This window comes from Piliocolobus tephrosceles, chromosome 13, assembly GCF_002776525.5.
Source record: "Piliocolobus tephrosceles isolate RC106 chromosome 13, ASM277652v3, whole genome shotgun sequence".
Lineage (NCBI taxonomy): Eukaryota > Metazoa > Chordata > Mammalia > Primates > Cercopithecidae > Piliocolobus > Piliocolobus tephrosceles.
In genome coordinates, this window is record NC_045446.1 from 10,852 (window position 1) to 35,932 (window position 25,081).

At 53.4% G+C, this 25,081-nt stretch overlaps 4 protein-coding genes and 1 long non-coding RNA gene across 6 annotated transcripts; 2 read left to right on the forward strand and 3 right to left on the reverse strand.

Moving 5' to 3' along the window:
- Positions 1-4,436: 4,436 nt before the first annotated feature.
- On the reverse strand, positions 4,437-8,758 carry LOC111520643. Of its 2 annotated transcripts, XR_003306732.1 has the most exons (4): positions 8,047-8,758; positions 7,784-7,845; positions 7,470-7,650; positions 4,437-5,000 (listed from the first exon to the last, which is right to left on the reverse strand). It is a non-coding gene; the product is annotated as an uncharacterized LOC111520643 (long non-coding RNA). The 2 variants fall into 2 exon arrangements; XR_003306731.2 differs by lacking the exon at positions 4,437-5,000 and having other exon boundaries at positions 6,663-7,650.
- Positions 8,759-10,349: 1,591 nt separating this feature from the next.
- SCGB1C1 (secretoglobin family 1C member 1) lies at positions 10,350-11,144 on the forward strand. The gene is made up of 2 exons (XM_023183570.2): positions 10,350-10,404; positions 10,939-11,144. The coding sequence occupies exons 1-2, from the start codon at positions 10,350-10,352 to the stop codon at positions 11,142-11,144; spliced, it is 261 nt and encodes an 86-aa protein (XP_023039338.2).
- A 2,616-nt stretch (positions 11,145-13,760) lies between these two features.
- ODF3 (outer dense fiber of sperm tails 3) lies at positions 13,761-16,603 on the forward strand. Its single transcript, XM_023183569.2, has 6 exons — positions 13,761-13,869; positions 14,013-14,213; positions 14,622-14,723; positions 15,023-15,144; positions 15,940-16,080; positions 16,514-16,603. Exons 1-6 carry the CDS (start codon positions 13,761-13,763, stop codon positions 16,601-16,603), a joined length of 765 nt encoding a protein of 254 aa, XP_023039337.1.
- Positions 16,604-19,322: 2,719 nt separating this feature from the next.
- Positions 19,323-20,386, reverse strand: LOC111520617 (the record flags this gene model as incomplete). Its single annotated transcript, XM_023183507.1, has 1 exon — positions 19,323-20,386. A coding segment is annotated over one exon (540 nt), but the record flags the coding sequence as incomplete, so codon positions are not given.
- On the reverse strand, positions 19,323-23,830 carry BET1L (Bet1 golgi vesicular membrane trafficking protein like). The gene is made up of 4 exons (XM_023183437.1): positions 23,697-23,830; positions 22,319-22,410; positions 21,982-22,038; positions 19,323-21,839 (listed from the first exon to the last, which is right to left on the reverse strand). The coding sequence occupies exons 1-4, from the start codon at positions 23,713-23,715 to the stop codon at positions 21,672-21,674; spliced, it is 336 nt and encodes a 111-aa protein (XP_023039205.1). The 5' UTR covers positions 23,716-23,830; the 3' UTR covers positions 19,323-21,671.
- Positions 23,831-25,081: the final 1,251 nt, after the last annotated feature.

The following is a 25,081-nucleotide window of genomic DNA, read 5'->3' on the forward strand; positions in this document are numbered from 1 at the left end:
CGCCGCGGCGCAGGCCTGCGCAGGCGCACGGTCGCAGGCCGACGCGGGGCAGGCGCAGATTCGCGGGCCCCACGGCGCAGCCGCAGAGTCGCAGGTCGGCGCGGCGCAGGCGCAGAGTTGCGCGCCGGCGCGGCTCAGGCCGGCGCAGGCGCAGAGTCGCGCGCTGGCGCGGCGCAGGCGGGCGCGGCGCAGCCGCAGCGTCGCAGGTCGGCGTGGTGCTGTCCCAGAGTCGCGCGCCGGCGTGGCGCAGGCGCAGAATCGCACATCCGCGCAAAGGGGCTGGGGGCGGGGGGGGCGGCGCAGGGGCTTAGACGCCCGCCGCGCGGGGAGGGGTGCAGAGACGGGGGAATGTCGGTAATCTGAAAAGCCGTGTTCGGGTGTCCCCTGCTTGCAGCCGCGCACTACGGGCCCCTCTTCCTCATGGTGCTGTGCTACTGCGCCTCCTGCTGGCGACTAGAGCAACTGCAGGGCCATCTTTCTTATAGTGGTGGTCAGCACCCCCTGCTGCCGCGGGGGCACTGCAGGGCCCTCTTGCTCGCAGTATAGTGACGGCACGCCGCCTGCTGGCAGTTGGGGACGTTGCAGGGCTCTGTAGGTCACAGTGTAAATAGCAGCACTCCCTATACTGGCAGCTGGGGACACTGCCCAGCCCTCTTGCTCCAAGTCAAGTGGCAGCTGGGGACACTGCCGGGCCCTCTGGCTTGCCTTGTAGTGGGGGCACGCCCCTTTCTGGCCGCTGGGGGCATTACAGGATCCTCTTGCTCACAGTGGAGAGACAGCACGCCCCCCTGCTGCCAACCGGAACACTGCAGGGTCCTCTTGCTCATGGTGTGGTGCCCGTGCGCCACCTGCTGGCAGCTAAGGACACTGCAGGATCCTCTTGCTCGCAGTATACTCGTCGTACACCCCCTGCTGGAAGCTGGGGACACTGCCGGGCCCTCTTGCTGGCAGTGTCGTCGCAGCACACCACCTGCAGGCAGATGGGGACTATGCAGGACCCTCTTGCTCCAGCTGTGACGGCTGGCGCCCCCTAAACGCCGCCTCCTGCACCACTTGAAGTCGGAGTGCCAGTTATTAAGTGCCATCAGTTCCGGAAATTGATGTCCCAGTTCTTGTCTAACTTGGAAGAAAGATTTTCACCAAGAGGTAATACAAAGATAACGTCATTGAAAAAAATACAGTGTGAAGAGCTTATTGTGGAAAAATAGAAGTAGGCTGGTCCTACAGGAAAGCAGCCTAAGAGTCCTGTGCAGGGAATTTTATTTTGGACTTCTTCGCCTTCCTGCTTCTGTCTCAAGTCTCTGCCTGTTTTGTCTGTTTTTCCTGCCTTAGGTCCCCAACTTGCCCCACTTAGGCTTGTGGGACCTCCTTACTGTTGGATGAGGCACATGTGTGCTGATCGATCCGAATCCACTCTGGCACCGGGCTCCTTCCCGCCATCCTAGGCAGGCTGACAGCAGTCACATTTCTACCTACTGCATCTATCTCTTTTCAATGTGCTTCTCTGCCCTAATCTGTACTTATGGTGCCAGGTTTCTTTTAACAATGTCCCCTTTGTCCTTATCAGCATGTAGCTAGCAATGTTGTGACATTATTACTGCAGAGTGAATGACGACTGTGGCATCTTAACAGGATTTCTAGGATGTTTCTTTCTCCATAGGTACCTCTTCTCCCTCTTACCCGCAATTGACAAGCGCCCGTCCACTCCAGCATTACAGATGCCACTAAATGAATTGTTCGTGGTCCCTCCAGGTGAGCCTTCCCAGACTTTCCCTTTTTCAGGAGCTCCCCCTCCTCTTCATGTCTAGCCGTCTAGCTGCTCTAACAGAGCCCACTACCCTGTGTCTTTCCCAAAAATAGTGAGGGAACGATTATTGGAAACCATAGGAAATGATATGCATGGAGATGAAAACTTTACAACTTACACAAATAATCCCTCAAAACTATCCTTACACTAAAAATGCAAAACTATACAATTTCTAGAAGAAACTATGGAAGAAAAGCTATGTGCCTTTGGGTTTGGTCATGAATTTTAACAAATGACACACAAGGTTGATATACGCAGAAGAAATGACAATGTGGATTTCTTAATATTTACAGTTTATACTCTGGAAAAGACCTTGTTAAGGGAACAAAAAGGCAAGCCACATCTTGAAAAAAAAATTTGCAAAATACAGATCTGAGAAAGAATTTGTATTCAAAATATATACAAAATTCTTGAAACTAAATAAGTTAAACAGCTCAATTAAAAATGCACACAGTTCTGAACAGACATCTCACCAAAGACGATCTATGGATGGCAAGTAAACATACAAAAAGATGCTCAATGTACTAGAGAACTGAAAACCACAATGAGAAAGCACAGCTGGTCTATATCTGTTAGAGCTGCTAAACTCTAAAAAAATGACAAATTGCTGGATGAAAAACAAGAACTCTTTTCATTGCTGGTGGAAGACAGTGTGTAAGACCAGAATATGCCACCCCAAAATATGATGGTAGGAAACCAGAATATGCCACTCCAAAATATGTCCCTTTAGCGTAAAATTATTCTGAGCTGATTACTTGGAAAAAATGCTAAAAAAGGACGTTCTGAAAACAGAGTAGAAGTTACCCTTGTGTAAGGAAAATTTACATCTATAAACGAAATCCCCATTTAAAAGATCTCTCTCTCTCTCTCTCTCTCTCTCTCTCTCTCTCTCTCTCTCTCTCTCTCTCTCGGCACCAACCAAGAAGACAATGATGACTAAATCACTAAAGAGTCTTATCAACAGAGAACGCATGGAGTTAGGTCTGTATAAGAAAACTTACCCTTGTCTACTGTGCTTTTGCTTGTTACCTCCCCACTACTGAGCCTCAAATCTTCTTTCTTTAAGTTGAAGATAGCATTTACACTTGAATTGAAAGCCACCTGCTGGGGATTGACTCATTTTTCCCTGAGTGTCTCCCATGCATCCATAAGGTATACATGTTTTTAAACTTGTCTACTTTTTTCTCATTTTAATCTGTAATTTTTTACAGAGGGTCCCATCTAAGAATTCCGTAAAGGTACAGAGAAAATTATTTTTCCTCCCCTATTACAAGTTGGGCAGTTTTTCCCAAAGCTAAACAAGTCTCACCTTACAATCCAAAAATCACATTCATAAGTATTTTGACAGCTACTTTGACATTATTTCCAAACAAAAGCTACCATTCAATTATGTACAGAAGCCCTATTCATAATGACCAAAGGAAAAAAAGGAATCAGAAAGTCTTACAACAGATGACTGTGTGGGAACCCCCTCAGACATCACGAGTTGTCATAGGGACTAGGCACAGTGGCTCATGCCTGTAATCCCAGCATTTTGGGAGGCCAAGGCAGGTGGATCACGAGGTCAGGAGATCGAGACCATACTGGCTAACATGGTGAAACCTCGTCTCTACTAAAAAAAAAAAAATACAAAAAATATTAGCCGGGTGTGGTGGCGAGCACCTGTAGTCCCAGCTACTCAGGAGGCTGAGGCAGGAGAATGGCATAAACCTGGGAGGTGGAGCTGGCAGTGAGCCAAGATCTTGCCACTGCACTCCAGCCTGGGCAACAGAGCAAGACTCTGTCTCAAAAAAAAAAAAAAAACCACAAGAAATCTCCCTTTATTCATAATAAACATAGAATTAGGTACTCTATTAAACTGAACAACAGAACTAACTGGAAGTGACTGCATACACTCTATCACAAATTGCCTGAATGTCTGAAAACATTAGTGGGCCATTTCACTCCGTGCTGTGCCACAGGCCAACCACGAGGGCTGTCATTGACTCACTGCATGGGTCACCCAGGGCATGTGGTGCTGAGGCTGTCAAACAGCAAGACGGGGCTGCATCTAAACTCAGACCTCTGCTAAGTGTCCGAACTCACGCAAGATGCTAAAGACTTTAGAGATGTTTCCTTTTCTATAGATGGGTTTATAACACTCACCCTGTCAGGTTCTCGTGTGTGTTGACAAGGCCAGCACGTGACACACCAGGGGCAGAGTTGGATGGGAACCGTCTTCCTCAGACAACATGGTCCTCATAAGCATCAACAAAATAAGGAGAGCAGGGTGTCTCCAGCTGTGTCAGCACTGCAGCAGGGACTCAGCAACAGTCAGTCTCTTTCTCTTGTTTCATCCAAATCATACATTTTTTTTTAAAAGGTGGGCTTATCATGGATGTTTATATTGATTCCTGGGATCAGGCAAATACACCTTTCCTTGTCATTCCTTCAACAGTTATGTCGACACAGAAGCTTGCACACAAATGTTCAGAGCTTTATTCAGGATTACCAGAAACTGGAGGCAACCAACATGTCCTTCAGTAGGAGAATGGATAAATAAATTCTGGCACCTACAGACAATGGAATATCATTCAGTGAGAAACTAAATGAGCTATCTAATCATGAAAAGGCACACAGGGACCCAAAATGCATACCACTAAGTGAAAGAAGCCAAAAGGCTACATATGGTATGATTCCAATTACATGACATTTTGGAAAAGGGAAAATTACATAGATAGTAAACCAATCCATGGTTGACAGGGGTTGGGGAGAGGAAAGGATGGATGGGCAGAGAGCCCTGGCTGTTCAGGGCAGTGAGACCACTGTGTGCAATTTCACCACAACGGTGGACCCACGACAGCGTGCAGATGCCCACACCCATTGAATTAAGACCACAAAAAGGTGTTAATTACATCAACTATGAACTTTCATAATGAAATAAATCATGTTTTTTAAAAGTGGACAGTTTTGTTCAGTTACTGTCTACTTTCTGAAATGGAGACGGTACAGTGCTTCCATGGTTGTGGGGATGAAAATAGCTTACAGAATGTAATAACTAAAATAGGTGCGTAAACATTGTAAAACTATTTTATTGTCATTAAAAAGCATTGCTTAAGTATATATTTAAAAATTAAGCAAGGAGTGCAAACACATTAACATAATTCTCCTCTAGCTCCACTCAGAAGTCAGGACTGCACAGCTCCACTTGCACCTGCGAAACACAACAACCTTTTTCAGCGTCATTAAAATCTTTCAATGGGAGGATTGACTTTAGACTCAACCTGTGTTTTCTCCCCTGGAAAACAAAGGTTTTATAAAACAAACAAAGCCTTTACCGTCCTCAACCGAAACACTCAGACATCTGTGGTGTCTGCTGTAAGTGTCACCAGACTCTCCTCTGAAATCTCCTAATGGGAAAATGGAGACTGTAGATTCTTTTAGAAAGGGGAGAATCAGAACTAATGTGGAAAGGCCACGTCCTCATTCATAAACATCTTCTTTTACAAATTCCACAGGTTTAGTTACTTTGGGATTAATATGGGCCTATTTATTAATTTAGCATGAATTGTTCAAATTCATTCTGGATCCTGAGCCGATATCCAGCAATGCTGGGTGTGCGCCTGTGAGAGTCACCAGCCCTGATGAGCCTCAGGTTATTGTATTTATAAAATGAAGGTTAGGCTTCCTTCAATTTTTTTAAAACCATTTTTAACAGTAAAAACTTTTTGGTTGTTACATAAAAATGTACAAGAAAAACTCAAACATGATAATCATTTTATTAATATAAATATTTTTGTGAGCTCAATTTATGACTTAATTATAAAAGAAATAAGCAACATGAGGTGCCATTATAAAATATGCTAACCATACTTTCCTACTTTGTTTATATGTTATTGATAAATCTTCATGTATACAGAAAAGTAGTTTCAAAGAATAATAATTTAAAATAATATCTTGACTTGTAATTTCGGGGACTTTAAAAAAATTCCTGCAACTGCTTTTTAAAGGTTCTAGAACAGTTTTCTATGTCTTACAGCTAAATAACTACACAGAGCTAACTCTTCACACATTCTGTATTATAAATATGTAAGTCAAAAAAGGAACAGACAAAATCATAAAAACACATGCATGAACAAATGGGCCTTGGCTCACATTTAATTGCCATCTGCCAATGCACATAGGTTATAGCAGAATTTTTGTGTGTAATTTTACAAGTGGATTGCTGTCAAAATAAAAATTGTCTACTATCTCTATTCAGTGGTATATTTGCACAAATGGTGAACATATTCATAGAGATAGTGAGAGAAATTTATTTCATGGCTTACAAGAAGACAGGTTAAGTTGGGACATTTAATTGTTTCATTAATGCTACATTTTATAATGCACTTGTATGGGCAAGGTATTTAAATGTATTATAACAACTTTTGAATGCTCAGTGTTACAGATGGAATTACTAAAGTACTAACTGATATTTTCTGTGTGTGCTTTGAAGGCACAAGGAAATAATAACGCCGCCCTTTTCCCTTTTCCCATCTTATTTCCTGAAGGCCAAGCTGTGCTTTTGCAGATTGGGCCTCTCTGTAACACACACACACACACACACACACACACACACACACACACCATATGGCCTTTATGGTTTTAAAGGAGGAAAAGAGAATTTGCCTGGATAACTCTCACCTGGGTATTTTCAGGGGAGATCTAGAATCATCTGAGGGGTTCAGCTAGACTAGCCAATGGAAAAACAAAATGAAGATACCGGGGAGATGTTCCCAGAACAGTACCATTCCTAATGGGCTAGGCCCTAGCCACATGCAATTCCCCAGATGTGGTTGGTGTGGCCAAGGTTCCGGCATGTGACGGCTGCCTTCCTGGCACTTCTTGTGCTGTGAGGAGCATCCCCTCCCCAGTGCCGGGGCAGTGGTCCTCTCGCCCCCTTCAGAGTAAAGGGCCAGCAGTCGGCAGTCACAGGACAAGTAGTGAGACAGGAAGGTGAGGCGCATGAAGTGCCACCATCCCGCCTCCAGTGTCTGGCACAGAATATGACGAGGAACCTCCGTGAATTGGAATCTTCCATATCTTCACACATGTGAGATTCTGCTAGATGTAATTTGACTTATAAAAAGAAAGAAATATGACCTTCTTGTATCTAAATATTGTAGAAGAGTTAATGATTGTAACCTGGATGTTTTAAATTCTGAGATGCTATTAAATCAATATTCATCACAAATGTATTGATAATTTTTTAGAAGAACAGAAGAGATCTCATCATATTTAATGCAGTGTATCCATTGTAAGATGCATGCTAATTCCAGAAAAAGTAAAGCATAAAAAAAATCTGTCTTAGAATGGAAAAATAAAGTAAACTATTTTTAACTAGAATTTAAATGCAACATTTTAGGATATGAAGCCATCAACTCATTTTGAAAACTACTGGGTCAGATGACCTCAGCGATAGGAAACCTCTAAAAGATCACTAATCTAATAATGAGATAATTTTCTGTGTCTTTGCCTGAGAGTCTGTCTGAAAGTGGTGCAGTTTTTACAGAAGAGGAATAACGTGTCCCAGACTGAGAACGCTTCACGGCCACCATTCTGGGCAGTGCTTTGGTGTGGAGTTTTAGCAGTCAGTATTCAGAACCAGAAACTCAAAACAATGCAACATTTGTCTATCACCTACCTGTGACCTTGGAAGCCCCTTCCCTGCTTCCAGTTGTCCCCACCTTTCTGGATGGAAGCAAGGTGCTTCTGACATGTATTGACTGATGTCTCACGTCTCCCTAAAACCAAGCTGTGCCCTGACCACCTTGGGCACTTGTCGTCAGGATCTCCTGAGGCTGTCACGGGTGCACGTCCTCAACCTCGGCAAAATGAACTTTCTAAATCACCTGAAACCATCTCAGATAGTCAGGGTTCACAGCTCCCTTTCCCGAACCCTCCCAGGAGGCCCTCGTGGGCGCCCAGGTCCTGCATGCTGTTGTGGCCCAGGCTCACCTGGAGCAACTCGACTCTTCCTTACAGCCTCAAGAGCCTTTCAGTTCCTAAAGCTGTTTAGCCTGTGAAAGGAAAATGAATCTGAAGGCCCAAAAATTACTAATCTAAATGGAAAAAAAGCTGGGAACTGCTTAGGGCAAACCTGCCTCCCCTTCTATTCAAAGTCACCCCTCTGCTCACTGAGAGAAGTGCATATCTGATGGCCTCCTTTGGGGAGGCTATTCAGAAACCCAAAAGAATACAACACTTTGTCTCTCACATACCTGTGACCTGGAATCCTCCTCCCTGCGTCAAGTTGTCCCTCCTTTCCCGACGGAACCAATGTTCGTCTTACATATATTGATGTCTCCTGTCTCCCTAAAATGTATAAAACCAAGTTGTGTCCCCACCACCTTGGGCACATGTCGTCAAAACCTCCGGAGGCTGTGTCACAGGCGTCCGTCCACAACCTTGGCAAAATAAACTTTCTAAATTGACTGAGATCATCTCAGATATTCGGGGTTCACAAGTCCATGTATGTGGACATCCCCTGGGGTAGTGCCCCTCCTCCACTGAGCTCACCCGCGTCCTCCTTGTGCGTTTTCTTCAGAAAAAATTTCACAGCTACTTGGTCCATACCTGTCGGCCCTACAGGAACCGCTGTTCTCCACAGGCCATTGGGCGGTATACCTCCTGGGGTGTGTGGAGAGGACCAGGCTCCTCTCCTAATTCCCACTCAGTTAATAACAAAGGTAGACAAGTTGAGAAATTTGCTAACCCTAACCTTAACCCTAACCACAACCCCAACCACAAACCCAAACTTAACCCTAACCCAACCCTAATTCCAACTCCAACCCCAACACCAACACCAACCCTAAACCAAACATGAACCCGGACTCGGACACGCAGGCTGACCCTAACGCCTAACCCTGACCCCTGACACTGACCCTTGACCCTGACCCGGACCCAGACCCAGACACAGACCCTGCCCGTGACCCGGACCCTGACGTGGACCCTGACCCTGACCCCAACCCGAACCCTGACCCTGACCCGAACCCGAATCGCAACCCCAACCAAAACCTGAACCCAAACCCCAACCCCAACTCGAACCCTAACCCTTAACCCCAACCCTAACCCGAACCCTAACCCTAACCCAAACCCGAACCCTAACCCCTAACCCGAACCCTAACCCAAACCCTGACCCTGACCCGAACCCGAAACCTAACCCGATTCCGAACCCTGACCCTGACCCTGACCCTAACCCTGACCTCACCCTGACCCTGACCTTACCCCTAACCCTGACCCTGACCTTACCCCAACCCTGACTCTGACCCTGACCTTACCCCTGACCCTGACCCTGACCCAACCCGAACCTGACCCGACCCGACCCTGACCGGAACCTGACCTGATCCCGAACCCTAACCCAAACCCTAACCCTAACCCAGCCCTACTGTATCCCTAACTCCTAACCAATGCTGAGCCCTAACCCTTAACCCCTTACCATAACCATAATCCTCATCCTAACCCTTACCCTAGCCTTATTTCCATCCCACATACTTTGTCCACGATGGGATTTTACTTCATTGTTTGGGGTCGTTGTAAATCTCTGCTCATTTAGGAGTCCTTCACTGTAACAAGGACCTTGGTCTTCCACAGACCCTAAATGCCAGTGGCCCGGGATCCTGGGGACACCATCAGCCACCAGGTGGCAGCAGGGGCCCTTTGTATTTGGACCGTGTGGCTCAGCCAGAGGACTGGACTGGGAAACTCCTACTCATGGCCTCTCTTGGGGTGGTTTTGTTAGGTGACTCCAGGTGTCCCAACCTCCTGTGTCCATTGTAATATGTCCTGGGACCATCTCCCCAGGGCCTTCGACCTCTCCTTGCTGTCCTGGCTACTGATGTACCTCCAGCCTCTCTCATTCCTCACTTCCTACTAAGACCTGGCCCCGGCATGGCCAGCTCTATGTCTCTCGCACCCTCTCAGGCCACCTTCTCTTCTAGGCACTGCCACTGGGCTGCTCCTCACCCCATAGATCCACAGTCCCCAGGCAGTCCTACGGCAGTGTTCACTGGTGTGTGCAGCCTGCACCCCCTTCCCCCAGTCAGCCACCCCCATCTGAGTACTGAGGAGGCCCCTGCCTGATTAGAGACCTCCAGATGCAAACCCAGATCACACAGCACAGTGATAAGAGGAGGGATTCCTACCTCAAAAGAAAGGCATGGGACCAACCCCAGATCCCACCACCCTCGGCCTCAAGGGCAGGCATGACTAGAGGCCCTTGGTGACCAGGACCCGCTGCCTTCTTCACCAACTGGCTGGCATGGCCTCCCTCACCAGCGTTCCCTCCTAACACACCTGTTCTCTCTTACATACCCTAAAGCCACTTGCCAACCACCTGTCACACAGCCACCCCATGCCTGTTGCTGCTTGGCACCCACTGGGAGACAGGGATGTGAATAAACCTCATCTGAGCTGGCTGCCAGATCCTAATGGGCAGGTCCGGTCCGCCCTGTGGGAGAGGTGCTGCCCGGTGAGGCATAAAATCTCGGGATTCTGGCTGGAGGCAGCTCGTGAGACTGCTGGCATGAAGGGGAGCCGTGCCCTCCTGCTGGTGGCCCTCACCCTGTTCTGCATCTGCCGTGAGTCTGTGCCATTGGGGTTTCCAGAACATTCAGGGGCAGGGGGGTTGGGGGTACCCGAGAAGGTAAAATCCTGGCATCAGGCCCCTGCAGTGAACACTCCACCTGCACCTGTCACAGAAGTGGGCAAGGACCCTGCAGAACCCGTGCCCACCCAACTCCACCCCAACCAAAGACAAAGCCCAGCTGACCCTACCCCAGCCCCATCCAGCCTGACCTGGCCCTTCAAGTCCCTGGTCAGATCAGCCTCTCATCAGGGGAAATTCCCCCACACAAGGGGCTTAACTTTCCTTCCCTGGTGATCCCAGGGAATGCTGAGTGGAAACTGGAGCAGCTAAGATTAAGGGGGATGTGAAGGGGTCTTCAGGCAAGGTGGAGTTGGGGGTGTTGTGGAGGAAGCCCTGTGGAGGAGGGGTGGGCATTGAAGGGGAAGGTCTGGAGACCATGGAGGTTGGAGCCCTGGGGCAGGTCCGGGGCTGCGGTTGCACCGGAGTCACCCTGTCCTGTCTTGGCATCATCTCGCTCGTGATGCAGCGCTGGCCACAGGGGAGGACTGCAATGAGTTTTTCATGGACTTCCTGCAAACACTACTGGTGGGGACCCCAGAGGAGCTCTATGAGGGGCCCCTGGGCAAGTACAATGTCAACGAAGATGCCAAGGCAGCAATGACTGAACTCAAGTCCTGCATAGACGGCCTGCAGCCAATACACAAGGCAGAGCTGATCAAGTTGCTGGTATGAGGGCGGGGGGGGGGGGGGCACGCCATTTTCTAAAGACCTGCAGCCTTACCAAGATCACCCAACACAGCACACCCACAGCCTCCCACCTACAGACATCACACCACCCACAGACATTGAACCCGCATCAGCCAGCTCAGGTGGGCACCCCAGACCTCCTGTCCACAGAGCGGCCCCCAGACTCCATAGACCTGCTCCTCCCCAGTCTGCGGGCTACTCCTCCATGCACACATGTGAACATACACAGAGATCCAAACACAGGTGCAGACCTGCAATGCACACTGCGTGCACACATGTATAAACACATTCACACACGCATGCTCACACTGGGATACGCACATACATGTGTGTACACCATCATGCATGCACACACACCACCCGGCTGCTGGGAGGAGATGGGCAGCAATATGCCAGACCCCCCCATGGAGGGCCTTGCTTGCCTGTAGGAGCTGTGGCTCTCCGCTTACTGATCACAGCCCTCTTAGTCTGTGTGTGTCTGCCTTCCAGGTGCATGTGTTGGGCAGTCAGGACGGTGCCTAAGTGGACCTCAGACATGGCTCAGCCATAGGACCTGCCACACAAGCAGCCATGGACACGCCGCCCACTACCACCTCCCCACATGGAAATTTACCCTCAAACCATATAATCAATAAAGCCTTCCGCAGCTCAGGCTCTGGTTCCTCTCTCTCCCCCCACAGACAGACACACAAATGGGGACATCGAGAACATACTCAGGGACACAGCCACACACACAGACCCACAGACAGAGAGTCCTGCTTAAGGAGCACACGTGTGAAGGTCCTCTACAGAGGGGCACACAGGGTCCACATAGGAGCAGGCACACCACAGGCAAGACCCAAAATGGAAATCCGGGCAGACGCCATGTAGGCAGGGGGACAGAGCACAGAGCCAGACAGCACCATGTGGACAGAGGGCATCCAGAGGGAGACGGGTGGCAGAGGCAGTGGTATGAGGTGGGAGAGACAGGGAGCCCCAGAAAGAGGAAGTGTCCAGGACTGGGTGGACACAGACCCCATGCCGCCCATAGGCTAGGTCAGGGCGGGGGTGCTCAGCATCTGAAAGCTGGTGTCATAAGACAATAGCTGCGTGCAATAAACAGTCACACAGGCAGCCCAGGTCCAGCGGGTTTGAGAACAATCTCTCTTCCCAAAGTCGTCCAAGGAAAAAGTCTGCCTAGAAGACACTGGGAGGGGCTCAAGCCCCAAGAGGACCCCCGACAAGGCCAAGAGAAAAAAAGGTACACCCGTTTCCAAGGGGGATGGGAGCCACAGGTGAGCAGCCTCTGAGGAGGTCAGCCAGGGCAGCAGCAGCACCCACAATGACTCACGCCCACCACAACCAGCACATACCCTAACCCTGACCCTGGATCCCAGGCTCTCCCACAGCCAGAACCTTCCAGCACCTCAGTTTCCCAATCTATGGTCTCTTCTGGGGGCACAGCTGAGTGGAACTGACACATCCTTGGCCACCCTGGGTGCTGAGCCCTGAAACTTCACTGCCCTGGCCCTCTTCTCCACACCTCTGTCCTGTCTGAGCCCGGCCAGGAGGCCACGCGGTGCTGTCTGGCTCTGTGCTCTGTCCACCTGCCTAGATGGTCTCTGCCTGGATTTCCATTTGGCTGAGGAAGCCCTAGGAAGGAGGCCCTGGAGGACTCGGTTATAGGGGACCTGGTGAGGGGACCCAGTGAGGGGGACTTCATGAGGGGATGCCTGGTTGAGGGGACCTGGTGAGAGAAACATGGTGAGGGGGCCTGGTGAGGGGTGGTCTGGTGAGGGAACTTAGGGGAACCTGGTGAGGGGACATGGCCGGGGCCTTGGTGCAGGGACCTGGCGAGAAGGACCTGGTGAGGGGACATGGTGGTGGGAGGCCTGGTGAGGGGAACCTTCTTGTCAGGGGGACTTATAGGGGTGTCCTGTTGGCGGAACCTGGTGAGGGGACCTGGTGGTGAGACCTGGTGAGGGGATCAAAGGCAGAGGCCATTGTCTTGGTCACACAGACAGAATCTAGAACCTGTCATCCCACAGAGCCACATTCTAGAGTTTAGACTGGGGGACCTCTCCCCAATTCTGTAAGCCCCTGAAGAGAGGCGGCCTTTCTCTCCATGCTCCTTTTGCAGGAACTCCCTGGCACCAAGGCCAAGGGGGACAGGACGGTCTCTGAGGAGGATGGGTCCGTAGACTGCTCTGAGTGCTGTCCCTGCGCTGAAGAAGTTATAGTTCCCCCTGGGGGGCCCCCTCCCTGCCCCTCAGCACAGCCTCAATCAAGAAGTTCCCCGTCTTTGATCACCACTCTCAGTAGGAGAAACCCGCCCAGGGCTCCCTTAGAGCTGAAAACGGTGGTGAGTTGAAGGCCAGCATGGACAGTAGCTCTGGGATACAGTTAAGCTGGTGAGGAGCTCACAGTCCTATGCAGAAAGTTCCTACCATCCCTTACTCCTGGCTCCCAGCTGGAGATCCCCACTGAGGACGCTGTGGCAGGTTCAGCAGGTCTACCCCTCAGTGTCAGCAAGAGCAGGGACGGGGACATCAGGGGCCAGCCTGGGACAGGGTCGGGGCTCCCAGCACCTGGTAACCCTCTCACTTATGGACAGAGCTGGCCATGACGGAGGAGGTATGGATGGGCACCTGGAGGCCCCATCGCCCCCGGGGACCCATCATGGCCCTCTACAGCAGCCCTGGACCCAAGTACCTGATTCCACCAACAACCGGTAAGAGCCTGAGAGCCTGGGAGGGTCAGAAGCCAGGCGGGCAGGTAGGGGGGCCGGGAAGGGCCTGGGGCTCCATCACTGACTCCCCGCGGGGAGAAGGGCAGGTCAGGCTCCAGGCTGCTCAGGGCCCACTGTGTCCGCAGGCTTCATGAAGCACACGCCCACCAAGCTCCGTGCGCCGGCCTACAGCTTCCGCGGGGCCCCCATGCTCCTGGCAGAGAACTGCTCCCCAGGACCCCGTTATAATGTAAACCCCAAGATACTGAGGACTGGCAAGGACCTTGGCCCTGCCTACTCCATCCTGGGGCGCTACCACAGCAAGACTATGCTGACCCCCGGCCCAGGTTAGTGACCCTGTCTCAGGCTCCTGCCCTGCACAGCCCCGGGCATGTCCCTCCCTGCTGGGTGCCCCTAACCTCATGGCAGCAAGGGTGTGAGAGAGCTCAGCCATCCTGGCCCCTCCTGTCCCATCTTTCTCTCTTGAGGGACCACCATCACGCCTGGGCAGAGAAGACTCCCTTTCTCTGCCAGGCCGACGTCAGACCCCATGCTCCCTGCTCAAAAATGACCCTTGTCTCCCCAGCCCCGAAGTCAGTATTTCCATCCTGGACACCCCCTGACGAGACTTGGTCACCACCTGTGTTGGAGCCCAGAGGCCCTCTGCCTGAATGTTGGGGAGTCCTCCTCGAGCCCCCAAACTGGGCTGCATACCCACCTGCTTGTCCCAGCAACCCCCTTGGCTCCTTGTCCAGGTGACTACTTTCCAGAGAAATCCACCAAGTACGTGTTCGACTCAGCGCCCAGCCACTCCATCTCCGCCCGAACAAAGACGTTCCGAGTGGACAGCACCCCAGGTCTGCAGCAGCCCCAACCGTCCTCAGCCAAATGGACCTGGGGATCCTGGGTGGGGTGGGTGAGATGGGGCAGCCTGACGGCTGATCTCCAGAGTTGGGGGAACCCAGGGAAGGAGCGGTGGGCCCTGTTCTGGCCTGAGGCTCCAGTCCAGAGTTGGGGGAGCCCCAGGGAAGGAGTGGTGGGCCCTGTTCCGGCCTGAGGCTCCAGTCCAGAGTTGGGGGAGCCCCAGGGAAGGAGCGGTGGGCCCTGTTCCACCCGGAGACTCCCGTCCACCCTGAGGCTCCTGTCCACCCTGCAGGCCCCGCTGCGTACATGCTGCCCATGGTGATGGGGCCCAACACCGTCGGCAAGGTCTCCCAGCCCTCCTTTTCCATCAAGGGCCGCAGCAAGCTGGGCAGCTTCAGTGACGACCTACACAAGGCAAGGGTCACCCCAGCTGAGAACGGAGAATCACCCCCAGCCATCTGAACCCTCCCCTAGAACCCAGGACCCACCTGCTCGGCCCTGCCTTGCCAATGCCCCTCAGTCCTCTCAGCCCTTTATCCTCTGGGTGCCTGACACATGCTGGGGTCACACTGCAGTGCTGAGGAGGGGCAGGCAATAGGACAGAAGGGAGAGGCCCAGGCCCCAGCATGGACAGTGCTGAGGACAAGAGATGGGGTTTATGAAGCACTGCCTGGAGAGAGACAGGCAATCTTAGACAGGACGGCATGGAAAGAAGGGGAGGAGGGAAAAATAAACCAGGAGCTGATTGGGGGAGGAGGGTGCTGGTTTCAGAAACAGCCAGTGCGAAGGCCCTGGGCGGCACATGCCTGAGAGCTTGAGGGGCCCGAGGTGGGAAAGCAGCATCATGGCACCCAGCAGCCCTTGTCCATGTTGGTTTTGCCAGCCCCAGGCCCCAGGTCCAGCGCAGCAGCGACAGCCTCTCTCACACATGCTCAGGGATGTTCCCAGGACTGGCACACGCGGCAGGTCGTTGCCAGCGTGAGGCTGAAATGGAGGAAGAGACCCCTGCATGAGAAGGTGCCCCACAAGCAGGGGGGTGTGGTCTCCACAGCGTGACAGAAGACAGAAGGAGACCCTGATGCACGGGCACCAACTTGTAGCTGACCCTGTTGACTCGGCCTGAGACCCTCCGTCTAAGTTTGCTCCCTGTCCTCTAGGGCCACGCGCCCTGGGTAGGCCGAGTTTGTCTGAGCCTCCTTTACCTCTCAGACCCCAGGTCCCGCAGCCTACCACCAGACTGACGTGCAGGTGACCAAGTTCAAGGCTCCGCAGTACACCATGGCTGCTCGTGTAGAGCCCCCAGGGGACAAGACCCTCAAGCCAGGACCAGGCGCCCACAGCCCTGAGAAGGTCCAGGAAGAGCACAGCTCAGAGGGGTCAGGGTGGGGTTGGGGGCCTGACCCAGAGGAACGTGTAGGAAAGAGCAGGGGAGGGGGGTTGGGACGCAGACAAGGGGAAACAGCATCAGACTATGGAAGGGCACGGCCAAGAGGGGGTGGAGGGGTGGGTGGGGAGGGGAGGCACCTGCACCCTGAGGACCCTGTACACATCCAGCACTAGCCCCACAGGTAACCCTTCAGGGACATGGAAGCAGAGGCCTTGCCCTTTTCCTAGACGCTATGACAGCTACTACTGCTGAGTGCTCTGTGTTCAAACTGGGAGCACAGCTGCTGGCCACCTTGGCCCCAGGTTCCGGAAGGACAGCAGCCCAGCCCCGGCCAGGGCAGAGACCTGTAGGTGGGGGCAGGGGTGCTGGCTCTTATCATAGCCCCTCCTCTCCCAGGTGACCCTGACCAAGCCCTGCGCCCCAGCTGTCACCTTTGGCATCAAACACTCTGATTACATGATTCCCCTGGTGGTTGATGTGGAATAGCCTCATCACGCCCAGCGTCTGCACAAGAGATCCACTGGGCCACAGAGCTCAAGGCTGTCTTCACCAGCTGGGCTGGGCCAGCCTGGCCCTGCAGGGCAGAGCACGCTTGTTTGGGCAATTGTAACCAGTTACTTTTTTTCTATGCTATTTTACCATATGTTAATCTTGTTTTCTGCTGTGCCTAAATTATTTAATAAATCACATTGCATTAATAAGGGTTTGTCTTGGTGACAATATCAGGCTTTTCCAGAAAGGAGTCCCCGTGTGCTGTCAGCTCACATGGGTCCCATCCTGGCTTCTAGGGCCCAGGGTCCGCTTGGAGAGAGGGGAGGGCCCAGGGTCTGTGTGGGGAGAGATGGGAGGGCCTGAGTGCCTCGGACACTGTGCTCCACACTGTCCCTCCTGATGCTTTCTGCCTCGAACCCAAAGACGGCCACACCCGTGCTCCTCACCTGAGCAATGCTGGGTCCCTTCCCCTGAATCTGGACTGCAGCCTGTGGGGCTCCTGAATCATGAGGCAGAAGTGATGCCACCAGGCTTCTGAGGCCAGGCATACAACATGCCAAGGAAACGGCTTCTGCCTGGACACCACAGCCCACCCTACCCCCACCCTTCTGCCACGTGTCCATGTTTGCTCCAGCACCAGCCATCATGTTGTGAGGAAGCCCAACCATGGCGAGACTGAATGCTTCATCTCAGGCAGTCAGCTCAGCCACAGGCACTCAGCCTGGCCACGCCCTCCACGCACCAGCACTGACCTCTGGACCTGTGAGTGAGCCTTCAAGTGAAGGCAGCCCCAGGACCACATCTCCCAGTGAGGCCTCGACATGATAGAGCAAAGACGGCCAACCCTGAGGCAGTGCCCCGTCTCCAATTCAATGAGACATGATAAATCATTGCTATTTTAAGTGAAGCTTTAGGGTGACCTGTTACACATCAATGGGTAATACAGGGAGTACAAGGAGGACATGGACAGGGAAGGTGGGGTGTCCGCTGGGCCTGAAGAGGGGGATCTCCAGAAGGCTGTCCAGGAGTCCAAGGCCAGGCCTCAAGAAGTAGAGGCTGGATTTCAACTCAGCCTTTCAGGGAGGTCACTTTAGGATGGGTGACCTTGACAGACACACTGGTAGGACCATCACCTGCACCTGTATAAAGCACAATACAGCTACTGACCCTCACTTAGCTGTGATCAAGCCAGGCTGTGGATTCAAAGCACTTTATGGTTACTTTTTTTTTTTCTTTTTGAGACGGAGTCTCGCTCTGTCACCCAGACTGGAGTGCAATGGCGCAGTCTCAGCTCACTGCAAGCTCCGTCTCCCAGGTCAAGCGATTCTCCTGCCTCAGCCTCCTGAGTAGCTGGGACTACAGGCATGTGCCACCACACCTGGCTAATTTTCCTATTTTTAGTAGAGACGCGGTTTCACCATGTTGGTCAGGCTGGTCTCGAACTTCTGATCTCATGATTCACCCACCTTGACCTCCCAAAGTGTTGAGCTCACAGGCATCAGCCATTGTGCCCGGCCTCCTCCTTTATTCCCTAAGTGGTGATGCTATCAGGAACCCCATCTGCATTTCAGGAACTTGGGCAGGGAAGGATAACACAGCAGGAAGTGGGTGAGTGTGGGCCAAAGGAAGAGAGATCAGATTGCTACTGTGTCTATGTAGAAAAGGAAGACAAAAGAAAGTCCATTTTGATCTGTACAAAGAAAAATTGTTCTGCTTTGAGATGCTGTTAACCTGTACCGTTAGCCCCAACCCTGTGCTCACAGAAACATGTGCTGTATGGAATCAAGGTTTAAGGGATTTAGGGCTGTGCAGGATGTGTCTTGTTAACAATACGTTTTCAGACAGTACGCTTGGTAAGTCATCACCATTCTCCATTCTCTATTGACCAGGGACACAATGCACTGCGGAAAGCCGCACACACGTCTGCCCGAGAGAGCCTGGGTATTGTCCAAGGATTCCCCCAACTGAGACAGCGTGAGATATGGCCTCCTGGGAAGGGAAGGCCTTACTGTCCCCCAGCCCAACACCCGTAAAGGGTCTGTGCTGAGGATTCGTAAAACAGGAAGGCCTGTTTCCCACAAGTCCCTGGGAACGGAATGTCTCGGTGTAAAGCCAACTATTCGTTTATTCTAAGATAGGAGAAAACTGCCCTGTGGCTAGAGGCGAAATATGCTAGTGGTGATACTGCCCTGTTACTCTTTACTACACTAAGATGCTTGGGTAAAGAGAACCCTAAATCTCGCCTACATGCACATCCGGGCACAGTACCTGAACTTCTTTATGATGCAGATTCCTTTACTCACGTTTTCCTGCTGACCTTCTCCCCACCATCACTCTGCTCACCCTGTTCTCCTGCCTCACTCCCCTTGCCGAGATAGTGAAAACAGTAACCAATAAACACTGAAGGGACTCGGAGACTGGCGCCGGTGCCGGTCCCCTGGTCCCACTGTTCTTTCTCTATACTTTGTCTCTGTGTCTTCTTTCTTTCCTCAGTCTCTCGTCCCACCTGACGAGAAATACCCACAGGTGTGGAGGGCAGGCCCCTTTCAGGTGAGTCTGTGGCTGCTCTGCCCAAAGTCAATCCTGATGGGGTGAATAAGGGAAGGGCCAGGGTTTACAGCAACAGTGCCCATGGCCAGCCTGTGAACCAGGGTGAGCTGCACACAAAATTCCCTCACATCCCAAGGAAATCAGGACAACAGAGACCATGTGATTAGTTCTTCATGAGGTTATGTGTACTACAAATTTTTATTGTTAACGTTTCTCATCCTGAAATTATGGGATACAGCCTAGCAGTTTGTCCTTACTTGGCAGAGTGGGTAACCCTGGCTCTCATACTGAGCCCCCAAGATTCCTTTTGGTTTTACTGGTGCCAGGGATTGTAGTCACAAACTCCACTCATTTACAGGGTCAGGTGCACAGGGCTGAGCTGGAGGGTTAGGGTCGAGCACAGCAGCAGCAGGGTTGCCACTCTCCCTTTGTGGAATCCTTCTTAATACAACAAGAGTGAGAAGCAGAAAAGCAAACCATTAAGGAAGTCCAGCCCAGACCCCAAACTACTTGGGAGGGTTGCAAACAGCTGTGGAGACAGGTGGGGAGGGAACACAGTGACTGAGTCTCAGAGACAGCAAAGCACCTCTCCAGCGAAGGCCAGTCCGAGATACAGCCTAACTTTCTAGCTCACATCAGCAAGGTGGGCGGGTACCACCATGGGAAGCGCACCTGGGGTATAGCTGGTTACCACAGCTCAGCCACATTCCCCAACATGGAGGTAAGCCCTCCATGGCCCAAGAAAATATGGGAGATAAAGGGTTGGCACCTGCAGTGACCAGATGGACACCCAACGCAGGCAGCTGCTGCCATGCTTGGTGACCAGGGTACAAGCCCCTGATGAGCTCGCCGTGGCAGATAAGGACACTGGTGCCTGAGGAACGACAGGGGCCTGCAAAGGGACATCCGAGAAGGGGGAAGCAAGCTGGGAGCAAGACCAGCCCAGCTAGGTTTCAGGGCAACAGCAAAGCCCCAGAGACATGGAGGCAGGTGAGTCCACCTTGCTGGGTGAGAAGTGAGCTTGCACTGCATAGGGGAAGAAGGTGGACCCCACTCCTCCAGGAGGCTGACGGTCTCAGCCAGGTACAATGGAGGGCTCAGGTCACAAGGAAGGGGGCTATGGTGAGTGTGCATGGAGAAAGGTGGGCTTGCTGTGTGGAAGGAAGGAGGGGAGGGGAAGGGTGAGCAAAGTGGGGCTGCAGGTACCAGGCTGTGGCTGATCTGTGGTCAGCCTGGAGCTCAGAGGCAGTTCTGGATTGACAGGACACACGGTGTGATCACACAGGTTGGGGGACAGTGATCCCACAGTCCACAGGGAATGACTGGGAGGCAGAAGATTGGAACAGGGCAGAGAAGGGCACAGAAGCACATGGCTCATGCTTTAAAGGTGTTTTTATGCCAAGGGGGCAAGGACCTCATCTTGAGGTGGGGAGAAGCCATTGCCCTGCCAGTCCAGTGGTTTGAACAGGAGCCCAGCCCAGTGGACAGGGAAGGCCCAGGGAGAGGTGGGCAGGGAGGGCATCCTGCAGAGGCTGGGGACGAGGATGGCACAGAACGCCATCACTGCCAGAGGAGTCTGGCAGGGCTTGGCGGAGGCGCCAGAGTTACCAGCAAGCTATATGGCAACAACTGACAGCCTCACAGGAACCTTCTTGTGTAGACCCACAGTAGCTCCCCGGCCCCGCCTGCTTTGCCTGACTCTGAAATGCCAGACAGGCCCATTTCTAGGTCTGTTCTTCTGAAAATACATCTTTGGTGCTGGGTAGATCCTGAATCCTGAGAATACAAGTTTCTTCTCCTGGATACACAGTCACATGACCCAGAAGGATCCCACCCAGTGGCTAGGCCAAGGCTGCAGTCCACTCCTTCATCCACAACCCATTCTCCCCAGGGGTCTCACTTCATCCGCAGGACTGGAGAGTAAACACAGAGAACTCACAGCAGGGTGGCCACACTGGTCTCCCATGCTCAGCAACCATGGCCAGGAGTAACTGCCATCTCCAGGCTGAGAAGCCTCAGTCGGAGGAGATAGCACCCAGTTAGGGTTCACAGTCCCTTCCTGTGTCAGTTCCAGGAACCTTGGATCACAGACATGGCCTCATCCAGACAAGGACACAACCGTGGAGCCTTCAGATGTCAGAGTCCCAAGAGCTAGGAGAAAGGCTGCAGGCCACAGGTGGCCACGTCTGGGATTCAATAGTTGCTCTGCTCAGACCTGGCTCCTCCAGACACGCTGTGGCCCCAGCTCTGCTTGTGTCTCTAGCACCTGGGGGAGGGGGGAGGGGCTGGGCCTTGGTTTCCCCGAGACAGTCCCTTCCACACATGGGACCAGCCAACATGAGCTCATCAGGTCACAGGCAGCCACAGCCTCCTGCCACACAGAAAGAAGATTCCTGGCCCACGATTATAATTTCAAAGGAGTACTTTGTAGGTAAGTCCTCTGGAGCCCAAGACGCCAGGCAGGGAAGACCCTGGCTGCCCTTGGCACCCACAGACACCAGCTCCCACTGGCTCACGTCCTTGCCCTCGACAAGAAGTAGGAGAGGATGAAGAAGGCCACAATTAGACCCACAGCCATGCCACATAGAAGCTTCCGGTTGTCTCGTCCGGACCTTGCCATTGTGGAAAAGCGCTTCACACTGCCTGTAAGCAGGCCGGTCATGCTTGTGAAATCCGAGTCCTAAGGGAGGAATCCCAGCAAGATCACACAGAAGGGGTGATTTGACCACCCACCCGCACCAGTGCTGAGGGAGACACTGCAAGCTCTGTAGCAGGTAGTGCTGGGGGCAGGGCACTGATTCACGCACACTGTGGGCCCTTACCATGCCATCCAGGTACCGGTTCTGATCCTCTGCATCCCTATCGATGTCCAGGGCAAGCTGTTCAGCACACAGAGAGGGCAGGGTTGGGCCACAGCAGACACATAATACAGCACTCACCCTTCCCAGACCAGACAAACCCTGCCAACAACTCTGCCAGACACAGTGGGGCAGCAGCAGGAAGGTCCAGGTGTCAGCTGGGGCCTCATGCAGGTGAGCACAGCCACGAATCGAACAAGGAGGATGGAAAACTGCCTGAAACTCCTCTGGGCCCTCTACCTTCCCTCTGATTCCCATTCCCCAAGGGCACCAGGAGGTAAGAGGACAGACCACCACTGACCGATTTGAGCCTGGTGACTTTGGAGGCCAGGCTGTCGGCCATTCGCTTGTTCTCCCGGTCTAGAATCTCTTCCACAGCGCCCGGGCTCTGAGCTGGGAAAAGAGAGGGGCTGAGGGATGGCATCCATCGGTGAGCGAGGCCCCTGACCCCTCTCACTCCAACCACAACTGGGTGAGTTGGAAATCTAGGGGCCCTAACCTAGGTTGCAGCAGGTGAATCTTGCACATGTGAGACAGGCTGCATAAAGGACGATGTGTGCAAGGGCCTGTCATGTGAACAAGTGTCCTGTGTACACATCCAGGTGGAGATGGGCCAGCACCCACAATGGGTTCGGTCCAACCGGCACCTTCTGCGACTGTGTAGCAAAAACTGGACCCAGCCCTGGGATGCTAGTAAGATGTGACACTTGCATCCAGGGAGGTCGCCATCTGTGTATGTCGCCGTCTGTGTATGTGGAGCCCATCCTTATAGAAAAACAGTAAACTCTGCAAAAACCATAGGAAAGACTTGGGAAAAGTACCCAGCAGGGCAGCAGAAAGGCTCCTGCAGGGACGACCTTTAAGCTGGGTCCTGAAGAGGTGGCAAGGAACCAGGACAGAACATTGGGAAGGCCCTTTACCGCACAGAAAACGCCTGAGCAAAGTTCCCAATTTCCCGAGATGGGAGCTGAGGTCGACCAGGAGCAGGATCCCTGGTCTGCATCCCACACAGGACTTCTTGCAACACCCAGGGCACAGCGCTTGCAGAGGCCTGGCCTGTGACACGCTGGGCCAGGTGAGAAGGAATTTCTGTCACCTCAGGTGGGTGACAACCACCTCCTCCCTAGCTTCAACGTAAGGAAGGGATGCCAGCGCCCTTCCAACCACTTCATGTTCATTAATTCCTTTCATCATCATAACAACTCAGAAAGACAGGCATCAATATCCCACTTTGCAGAGAAGAACACACGGGCTCCAGGAGGGGAAATGGGGCCACCGAGGCCCAGGTTAGTTAGTAGAGGCCTGCTTGGACACCAGCGGAGCACAGCCTCTAGTCCGAGGGCCTGGCCTCGGGACCTGTCGAATGCCGAGACTCCCGCTCACCCCGAACCCATGCAAAACGATCTCACAGGGAGCGGCGGGGAGTGGGGGGACCCCGCAGCTGCGCGACCCCTCGCTGGAGCTGCTGGGCCGCCCCGCCCGCCGTCCTTCCTAGCGGCCGTGCCGGCCGAAACCCGGCCCTGCTGGGACCCGGAAGGATCCGAATCCGCCCCCTTGACAGGGTCCTCCCCGCCGAGGTCACCTCAGCGGGGCCAGAGGCAGGCGCACGCGGCTCTACAGGCAGCGGCGTCGGTTCCGGCCCGGCCCTGCCCCCAACGGCTTCGCTCTCCCGCGCTCACCCCGAGCCCAGTCCGCCATCGTGCCCTGCCCCAGCTCCTGGACGCCGACACCGACGCTGCCACAGCCGCCTCAGACGTGGCGCAGTCACGGGGAAGGGGCTTCCGGCCCCGCCCCCCGCCAGCTAGGGCCCCGCCTCCGCACCAACCCCGCCCCTAGATGGCCCAGCCGCTTCCGCGTGGGGCTCGCTGATTTCCGGCTTAGGGCCGAGGGTGGGGAACCGCGCGGCGCGGAAGCGGTGGGCGTCGCTGTGACTTATTTTTCAGCACTGTCGCCCAGGCAGTGGCGCGATCTCAGCTCACTGCAGCCCCCGCCTGCCGGGCTCCCAAGGTGCTGGGATTACAGCAGCACCGCGGATGTGACGTTTGTTTGTTGTTCCTGTGAACGTGGGGCGGGGCGGGGCCGTTTGCCTGCTCAGTGCCAAGACGATGGTGGTGGAAAGACGCTTCCGTGGGTTAGGTCCTAACGGTTAGGGCGGATTCACAGGCGGGTTATGAGGGAGGAGCGGACCCCTCGGGCAGAAGCCCGCGAGGAGCCCTGGGTGTGGAGGGGCAAGGGTGCCTCCTCTGTCAAGTGGAGATCGGCGCCTCGCTAGTGCCTGCGAGTGCGCGCCGCGTCGAATACAGGTGTGCAGAAAGCACTACAGGAAAGTGAAGCGGGGAGAGAAACTGGGAGGCGGCACGGGGAGTGGGGGCCGTAGACGCCTTTGCTCCCGGGCACTTGTTAGAAGAGCAAGTGGACCGCGCTTCCTGTGCGTCACTGAATCCTCCTGATGGCCACTGAAAGGGACATGCAGGATCTTTGCTTTTCAAGAGGGAACTGAGTCCAGGCCAGACTGGGTTGCTCCCCTTTCTCTCGGCCCCTCAGGGCCCTTCCACCTTTGCAAGTGCTGCTCCTTCTGCCTGGAGTGGCTCCTCCAGTCTTTTCCCGGCTCGCTTCCCATCGTCCAGTGTTAGCAAAAACAGCACTTCCTCACAGCCCGTTGCAGCCTAACAGTCACCTTTTGCTTCTTTTGAGGCACAGCCCTGTGACCGCCTCATGTCCTTTTGTTTTTTCTTGTCTGCCTTCCCCTCTGGAACATAAGCTCCACAAAGGCAGGGACCTGGGAATCCCGTTCGCCTGCATTCCCCAGCAAACGCCTAACGAACCCAATGGCCCAGGACTGAAAAGTCCTTTCCACTTCGGCTTTACCCTCTACCTCCCATCGGTTCTGTGGAGCTCGAGGGGCGTCACTGTGTGTGGGGCAGGGCACCGTGGGGGCTGAGATCCTTTCCTGTTGGAAATTCCGGCCCCAGAAGCCCCGGTCACAAGGAGGGGGGTCAGTTCGGTTCAGGGCAACTCGGCCCCGACTTGGGTCTTAAAACCTCGGAGCCGCCAGTGCTGCCTC